At 52.9% G+C, this 8,323-nt stretch overlaps 5 protein-coding genes across 5 annotated transcripts in view; 1 reads left to right on the plus strand and 4 right to left on the minus strand.

Moving 5' to 3' along the window:
* Positions 1 to 498: 498 nt before the first annotated feature.
* BDZ99DRAFT_490639 (uncharacterized protein) lies at positions 499 to 2,413 on the minus strand (the record flags this gene model as incomplete). Its single annotated transcript, XM_033723064.1, has 2 exons — positions 499 to 627; positions 686 to 2,413. 2 exons carry the CDS (start codon positions 2,411 to 2,413, stop codon positions 499 to 501), a joined length of 1,857 nt encoding a protein of 618 aa, XP_033572647.1.
* Positions 2,414 to 2,838: 425 nt separating this feature from the next.
* On the plus strand, positions 2,839 to 4,703 carry BDZ99DRAFT_109683 (uncharacterized protein). Its single transcript, XM_033712392.1, has one exon. It carries the CDS (start codon positions 2,950 to 2,952, stop codon positions 4,357 to 4,359), a length of 1,410 nt encoding a protein of 469 aa, XP_033572648.1. The 5' UTR covers positions 2,839 to 2,949; the 3' UTR covers positions 4,360 to 4,703.
* Positions 4,704 to 6,860: 2,157 nt separating this feature from the next.
* Positions 6,861 to 7,634, minus strand: BDZ99DRAFT_466627 (uncharacterized protein). The gene has a single exon (XM_033720824.1). It carries the CDS (start codon positions 7,333 to 7,335, stop codon positions 7,135 to 7,137), a length of 201 nt encoding a protein of 66 aa, XP_033572649.1. The 5' UTR covers positions 7,336 to 7,634; the 3' UTR covers positions 6,861 to 7,134.
* A 188-nt stretch (positions 7,635 to 7,822) lies between these two features.
* The window catches only part of BDZ99DRAFT_109722 (uncharacterized protein), a 4,075-nt gene continuing 3,574 nt past the window's right edge, over positions 7,823 to 8,323 (minus strand). Inside the window, exons 6-7 of the mRNA XM_033712393.1 lie at positions 8,143 to 8,284; positions 7,823 to 7,944 (exon numbers count right to left, since the gene is read on the minus strand). Of these exons, the coding sequence (XP_033572650.1) occupies positions 8,244 to 8,284 (41 nt within the window). The 3' untranslated portion in view covers positions 7,823 to 7,944; positions 8,143 to 8,243. The remainder of the gene's footprint in view (positions 7,945 to 8,142; positions 8,285 to 8,323) is intronic.
* BDZ99DRAFT_395775 (ankyrin) lies at positions 7,889 to 8,233 on the minus strand (the record flags this gene model as incomplete). Its single annotated transcript, XM_033715964.1, has 1 exon — positions 7,889 to 8,233. A coding segment is annotated over one exon (345 nt), but the record flags the coding sequence as incomplete, so codon positions are not given.

Consider the following 8,323-nt stretch of genomic DNA (forward strand, 5'->3'; position numbering starts at 1 on the left):
CCCCCAAAACATTCCCAGTCGCCTGTCCTGCCCAGCCCAATGATTCCCATTCCGCTAACCCATCATACTCCATTCTGCTAGCCTTTCGCTCTGCACCGTCCATATATTTGGTGCCCCACCCATAAATGCATTGAACGTCTCCCCTTCCGACCCACTCGCTCCAGATCCGAAAAATAGATGCCGACAACGCCTTGCGCTTCGTAAAAGACAATGAGAGAGAGATTCGACGAAAGTCAGAAAGAAAGAAGACGCAGATAGCTTGGCGACGCCGCTTCGAGGTGCAAATACCACATGTGTGAAAGGAAAATGTCGTTCCAAATTTTAAAACTTACAAGAAAGCAAAAATGTCGTCTCAAGGCGCTTGATTGTTTAGTGAAAGGATGAAAAGAGACCTAGTAGTAGATTATTTCGATACTACACCGACGGAGTGGAGACTCCGGCGTTGGCAACGAATGCCGGCCACGGGAAAATTTACGTCATGTTTCCGAGTGCAGATAACTAGGAGACAGTTGATGGCCTCATGGTGGGTAGGGCGTCGGCATCGGCGACGTCGGGTTGATCAGCCGACTTTTCGTCCACCCCTTGACCTCTGCAAAGAGGGCAGGAGTTTCGGCCTGTTGTGAGCCACTATAGCAGGCATCGTTAGTTCTAACCATGATACTAGAAGGAAGAGCGGGAAACATACCTGGTCAATACACTCCCGGTGGAACAGATGCCCGCACTTGATTAGATTTCTTGCCTCCTGCCCAACTTCGAAGTCGCAGAGGCAGACCAAGCACCGTGCTTCCGGCGAAATGTCGATGCTATCGGAACCATCTGTAGATTGAGCAACCAAAGTTCCAGCACTTCCACGTATCCAGTATAGACCCGGAGCAGAGGCAACGTCGTCTTCGCTCGCAACAGGCGGCTTTGCGGGTCCCAACAATGTAGATAGAAGCATCATGTCTTCGTAAGTAGGCGAGTCGGTGAATAGGCTTGGAGTAGTCAAGATCGGGTGATTCTCGGGATAGCTGCCGCCTAAGACGTAGATGATCCAGCTTCGTGCCCCTTCTCCAGGCGTATGATCAGGCTCCACGACACCATTTCTCCTCGAAGCACCAGACCCAAACCGCGTGAAGTCGGACTCGCTTAAACGACGCTGTCGAGGCGTGCGCTGTTGTGACTGTGGCTCTTCTGCAGTGGCCTCAAGGCTAGCTCCGGTAGGTCTTCGTGCAAGACTCTCCCGCCGAGAAGGAATAGTTGATTGGACAGACGGTGTAGCGGAGGCTGCAGAGCGTGCTGGAGTGTTAGCACCTGACGAAACGGCGGACAGTCCGGCACTAGCCGGAGTAGTTGGGGGAGGAAGTGGACCCGAAGGAGAGTCGGTAAAGGTAGACCAAGGCCGAGGTCGTTCTGGAGACCGATGATGCCTTTGGCTGTCGTATCCAGCTGGGAACGTGTTCATACCCCCCAGAGAAGCCCGACGTCTGTGACTGAATCTAGTACTATTTTGGGGTTGCCGTAGTATACCATCGATTGTGTTTTCGCCGGAGGGAGAAGCCAAAGGGGTTGGAAAAGTAGAGAGAGCATCAAGGAATGGCGGGATATTGTCATCCAAGGGAGAGCTACCTGGGTTGATAGATCGGATTCCAACGATTATGATAGGAACCATACGTCCATCGGGCTCGTCGTCATCGCTAGCTTGACTATCCGGAGACCCCATGCCACTGCTCCGACTGCTCCTCAATCTGACAGTTCCATCATTCCTGCGATTTGTCGTTGATGATCCAAATCTGAACATGCGGAAAACGTTCAGAGGTGCCGGGCCTGCCCCTGGTGTATCGACGCCATCCTCATTTTGATTGCTGCTTTGTCTCAGGGCCGAAGCTATCCTGCCACTTTGTAGAGCCTGTAGGAAGCTGTCGAACGTCCCGTCCTCGCCATCCCCAGCAACACTTCGGGCTTCTGAAACGGCCCTATGATCATCGCTCATCAAAGATGCTGCAGCTGCAGCTGCTGCCACTGACAGGAGCCGTGATAAATTGGCCGCCTGATCTTCTTCACGGCTTTGAAGCGGTGATCTCCGTCGTCTTAAAGAACTTGTCATGCTTCGTATTCCTCTGTCCGGCCTGAGAGACGAGAGCCTGTCCGACATGGAGGCGGTCCTTGAGAGCTCACGTCTCGGGGAAGAAAGGCGGGGTAGTTCGAGATGATTTGGAATCTGTTCGAAGCTGAGATCCAGCTCTGGCACCTGGACGTGCGGGAGGAAGCCTTGGTCGGTGGCGGCATGTCGAGGGGTGCTGGGGCGGCGATAGAAAGGGTAGGAGGGGGCGGGGATTGATTCGAAGGCTGGTTCGGTATGAGGTCGGGTGGTGTTGCGGCGGTGAAAGAGGCTTGGGATGGAAGCGTAGAGAGAGGATCGGGTCCTGTTCATCCGCGAGGGACGTCGGGCGAGGTCGGTAGTGTATGCAGATGAACCAGCATCTGAGACCTCAGGGGACAGCCTACTGAAGGGTCGCAGGCGCTGTGCAGCGGGACGAAAGGTCTGCGGCGCGGTGTCAAGCGCTGAGCGGTCTGGTAGCACCCACGAGGCGGGGCGACTTCTGCTGCGACGCTCGGGAGCGTCGGCCGCACCTCGAGAGCTGGCTTGGCCCATCTCGGAAGAGCAGCGTGGTGTAGAGTAGTCGCAAGGGGGTGGAGGGGGGTGGTTGTCGTGGGGTGAGCGTGAAGGCTGATGTTGAGCTGGACGGATGATGAACGGCGAGAAGCGCTAAGCGCCAGTCACGTGCGGCAGATTCGTGGGCTGACTTGGGAGTGCTGAGAAACGTTCGTCTCTGACAGCGCCCGCCCGACTTCTTTTGCTTTTTGTCCGCTATCGCTCGAGCCACCACCATATGTACGCCGCATTGGAACGATCGCTAGATCTGTATCTCTGCCACGCGCTGGGGCCACGGCCACTCTATTGGAAACATGCAATACTTTGTCCCGCCCTTCGACGGTAGCCGGCAAACGACATATTCACTGCGCGCCAGCCACTACCAGAAACTCCACACCAGCGGCCGGAAGAGGAAACGGCACGAGGACGACGACGAGCCTCCAAGCTCCCCGGACGATGACACTGACGCGGGTGCGACCTCAAACACGCAATCACCCAGTGCCAGGGCCTCAGTTGCGTCCTTGAGCGCTGCAGAAACAGCCCAACTGCGTGTCGCAGGCCTCCTGCCCGACGACAACTTCCAGGCGCCCAAGAATCCATTTCCACATGCGCCGCTACCCTCCAGGCTTCCGGGATCCAAGACCACCGCCGCACATGTGCAAAGAGAGCTTGCGGCCCTGGAGCCGCCGCTGTATGCTGCGGCGGCGGCCAAGGCTACGCAGCGTGTCGATGGCATCGGCCAGCAGGATACGCTGCGGCAAACCCATATTGGCAATCTCACGACCATGCTGCATCGCTGTTTGCTTGAGGGGGATTACGAGCGCGCCGGCAGAGCTTGGGGCATGCTGCTGAGATCCCATGCCCGCGGCAGGCCAATAGACGTGCGCCATAATGGACGCTGGGCGATTGGTGCTGAGATCCATCTGCAACGCAATCGCATCTCGAGACAGTCTCAGCCAGACGCGCACGTTGAAGACTCTGCCAGCATCCAATCTCATACAGACCAGCTCCCTGCCAGCATTGAAGAGGACCTCTTCAGTGAGGAGGGCTTCAGACAAGCGCGTCACTACTACGATCTGTTAATCTTGCAATACCCGGCTCGTAAGATGCATGCACACGCCGTCAACCAGGGTCACTTCTACCCTGCCATGTTTTCGCTATGGATCTACGAAGCCTCGCAGCAGAGCAAGATTGCCAAAGAACGTCTGCGATCCGCTCCACGTTCCTCCACATCTCATTCAAAAGGCTCTGACGACTCTGATATGGACGACTCTGAATACAAAGACGATGCTTACGTTCATATTAACAAACCCTTCAATGGGCATGTGTCAAGTGAGGAGCGGCGGATTATAGCCGTAGAACTGAAGCGTGCAAGGGCAATAGCCGAGCGTCTCGATCAGCTGCTCGGCGCGCCTCCGTTCGACAAAAGACCAGACCTCCTCCAACTTCGAGACATGGTAGCGCTTTGGATAGGCGATCTGCTATGCCAAGACGCCCCAGGTCCAGACCCAATGAACGAGGACGGAATGGAATCCAACTCCATTTCCGATCATAGCGACATGCACGAAACTTTCACAAATTCGGCCTCTCGGTTCGAAGAACGCCAGCTTACTGCAGATAGCAAGAGCGATGAGGACGACGTCCAGGATCCCCGCCGCGCTACAGAAAATAGTGCACTTATCTGGAAGGATATCAGGCGCCTCGGCAACTATGCTGACAGGTGAAAATCACACTCAACGTCTATACATAGCCAGCGATGCAGCTTGGCCCTAGCTTGATGCACGTCCAGGTATGCTGTTGGACTGCTGGGTGGCCGCAGAGTCGGGAGCTGAGCGGAAAGTCGAGAAAGGGAAGTTCCCGAGTAACCCAGTCGCCAAAAGATCGACCTGGATGCAGAACATAACACTGTGCATGACTGACGTCTGACACTGCCGGGTCGCCGGAAGGAAGTACTTCCTGAAGCTGTATCGCCTATCAAGCTCTCTAGATCCCTGCTGGACGCGTTGACCAGTGTCCCATCCTAGCAATCTCGTCCCCGGATCTCTGGTGGGATGGTGGGATGGTGGATAGATGCTCTCCGGTCCGTTCTATCCCTGCGCCCATCCGGGAGCTAGAGCTACTGTAGCGATATTAAAGGCGACGATCTCGAGACATGGGACATAACACTCCCAACCCTCAAGGAATGCTAACCCTCGAGGATTCGCTAGCTTGTGACGCAATATCCATACACCTGCAGTACATTAAGTTTCAACAGCGCCGCTCACGATAATCAGATGTGCCGTCTCGGAATCTCGGATAGACGAGTACCGGCTAACCGATTTCTTCAGCTCCAACTAGCCGTCTCTACCATTTGTGACATTCGAGCTGTTGGATCCGGCAGGTTCTCGTCTCCGCCGCTTCCAGCACCGGCTGACGAAAACACTCATCTCGAAGTATGCATGAATTGTTTCTGTCTTCTGAGCATCTCTAACTTGAACACTGTACGCCAGAATCTTCAGATGATATTCGAAATTCCGTCTTTTTCTTCGGAAAGACGTAGGCTCGCGAGTCCAGAGACAGTCTAGTTCTCCGGCCGCTATTGTAAGGGATAAGGCTCAAGATATAAATAGATTTGCGATAGAGAAGATGAAGTTTATATGCATCCGTATCACAAACAAAGAATCCTCTGAATCTGTAACAAACTACTCTCTTTCCAAGCCCCCCGGGCATCTCCGCAACTTGCTAAGCTGTATAATCTAATCGATTCTCAATAACCTTCAGGAGAGCTGCAGAAACTGATATGGTGCGCGGTATTAGTCCGCAAATTTAGGCACACGGATATATCGCTGCTCCGGCTTCACTCTTGCTCCATCGACACCACTGTAAAAGGGTACCCCAAGCAGTTGCAAGGAGTACGCAAGCATATGTCTTAGTACTGTATCATCAATCCTTTATTTACTAAAATTTCTTTCCTTTTACCGCTTAGGATAGAAGTTCGATACGTGAAGATGCAATTTGTGGGTTTTGAGGATCTTTCCCGCATTCTCAATCCGTAGAAGGTAGGTGCCATGATTTTTCTCCACATTCAAATTTTTTACATGTCCGAAATGAGTTTGTCGGCATTGCCGTCTTTATGAAGTTGCCATGTCCCGAAATCGCTATCCAATATTGCTCGCTTAACACATTCGGCCTCTGGCAGGCTCTTATTTGTCGCTAGTAAGGTAAGGGTGCTGCGGACCACTTATTTTGGCGATCAATTGATCTCGAACTTGGATGGACTACCACCAAACTTCAGCTCAGCCCAATGCCTCCAAAGCTCAGCGGGCAGGCTGAGTAGTTCAATATGCACCTCGAACTTCAAAAGATGCATAGGCTCGCTTTCGAATGCCAATTGTGCTTAGGTTCCAACACCTTCCGCTTACCCCCGGGCCGCTCCCGCGATCTCTCACGCAGCACAATTTCCCTTTACAGTACTAGGCCATAAGTCTAAAGGCATGGCCTACGAATATAACACTGCCTGATTGCCATTGGAAGCTAGACACCACTGTCAGGAGTAGCTCCATTGCCAGGGAGCCAGCCAGCCAGCCAAGAGACAACTCAGGTTATGCCACATGGATTCTGACACGGCGCCTAGATTTTTTAAACCCGCGGGAGTACACCAAGCAGTGCTAAACGAATGTGTGCAGACGCATGGCTTGTCACTATAATGTCCATCCATGGGTGGCGGGACGCCCTCGGGACATATGAGGGGTACTTTGACTCTAAGCAGCTCTAAGCCTGTCCGCACCATGAATATTATCATAAATCTATATAAGTCGTATGCTACAGCTTCTTCTAAACATGCCGGATCTTTCTTACCCAAAAATTACGTTCGCCTCGTCGCTTCCGCGCCTGATTAATAAAGAGTCTTCTTTCGTGGCGTAACAGGCTCCCCTCCCTACAGCGCCACTTTGAAGCTCTTACTACTCCTACTCTCGTAGAAGGGCCTTGTCCGAGCCTTAAAACCTTACTGCAATGCTAGCAAGCCATCATCAGCCTTGTGTCTGCTGTGACGCGCAGATTCATACAGGGTCGCCACGCCGATCGGTACCTCTACCAATCCTGGCTAGTGCGAGATGACCCCGCACATCCCACCTCATCATTACGATGTAACTTATTTGTGCTGGCTGTCGGATCTGTGGCTGTGCATATCCTAAAATCCGACTCCAGATTAGGAGCAGGCCGGCGCTTGCCCAGTCAACTAACGCGTCCAGCATCGAAACCGCAAATCAGCTTTTGACACAGCCATCGTACAACTTCGAGATGCAGTCTAATGGACGACCATACCTAGCTCGAAAGTTTCCGCGGCAAAGAGATAGACCATCGCGTCGCCCTCAAGCTCCGCAGGCCCGCCGTTAATCCCTCCTCCGACCCACTAAGCCTTCCTGCTTCTCGACTACATCTGAACCGATACATATACCAAGCAGTAGCCGAATATCGCTTCAGCACATTGAATGGAAATACAATGAGCGAGGAGACGTCTAAGACAGAGTAGGGTGGGTGGGTCTCACACAGCGGGCATGGCAGCGGACAGAGACTGGCATGATTTCAAGAGCTGAAATCGAAGCTTGCACTTCGGCAAGTGGATCGAGTGTCACTGGTCGAAAGCCGTGGTCGCAAGCATATATGAAGGTGGAGGAGAGGTTCTGCATATCTTGGGGGTACAGTTGCCGCACGGTCATACACAAATGGCTCTTTGCATGAGCACTGCAATCATTACGGCCGTAAAGATGTGCCTAAGTTTGATCTTTTAAGGGTGACAAGGAGTGATCGCCAGGTTTCGGGCAATGCTTGGCAAGACGCCAACCTGTTTAGGCCTACATACTGTCCTCTTCTCTTCATTCCCATCAATAAATTATCGCCTTCCGCGCAACCCTCCAGCGTAAGCGAGTGGGCTATACTCCCTGCAACTGGTAGCACATTTTTGCTATAGATAACTATTATCATTATTAGATACCATACGTTATAGTATATAAGACATGTAACTAGTTATAGATTAGTATTAGTGCCCTCTTTTGCTTTAATTACAGTTATAAGCTTGGTCTTATCCGTAGTGGTATAGTGGGTAGCTTATGCACTCCTGTCGTTGCCAAAACCTCGCACACTACGCATTCGAGTAGCATATGCTATAAAACTGCCGTTATGGATTTGTCACCTATCAAAAAGAGTCCTTTGAGAAAATAGAGCTTTGTTACGTCGAGCTGATCATAACTTTACAACAGCTAGGGAGGTGTGTTAGAGTACGTCGTTGGCGCCCAAGTCGAGCAGCAGCCTCACCACCCGCTCGTGGCCTTCGTAGGAAGCCGCGTGGAGTGCGTTGCCGTAGTCTCCACCCTGCGCGTTAACGTCGGCGTTCTTCTCAAGCAGCAGCTTCACCACCTGCTCGTAGCCTCTGTAGGAAGCCGCCTGGAGTGCGTTGCCGTAGTGTCCACCCTGCGCATTAACGTCGGCGTTCTTCTCAAGCAGCAGCTTTACCACCTGCTCGTGGCCTCTGCAGGAAGCCGCCTGGAGTGCGTTGCCATAGTATCCACCCTGCGCATTAACGTCGGCGTTCTTCTCAAGCAGCAGCTTCACCACCTGCTTGTAGCCTTCACAAGAAGCCGCGTGGAGTGCGCTGCCGTAGTCTCCACCCTGCGCGTTAACATCGGCGTTCTTCTCAAGCAGCAGCTT

Source organism: Mytilinidion resinicola (assembly GCF_010093595.1).
Source record: "Mytilinidion resinicola strain CBS 304.34 unplaced genomic scaffold BDZ99scaffold_18, whole genome shotgun sequence".
Taxonomy (NCBI): Eukaryota; Fungi; Ascomycota; class Dothideomycetes; order Mytilinidiales; family Mytilinidiaceae; genus Mytilinidion; species Mytilinidion resinicola.

Bases quoted from the DNA above. Each gene is read 5' to 3' on its own strand.
- BDZ99DRAFT_466627 (XM_033720824.1), bottom strand. From the start codon at position 7,335: ATGACCGTGCGGCAACTGTACCCCCAAGATATGCAGAACCTCTCCTCC.
- BDZ99DRAFT_109683 (XM_033712392.1), top strand. From the start codon at position 2,950: ATGCAATACTTTGTCCCGCCCTTCGACGGTAGCCGGCAAACGACATAT.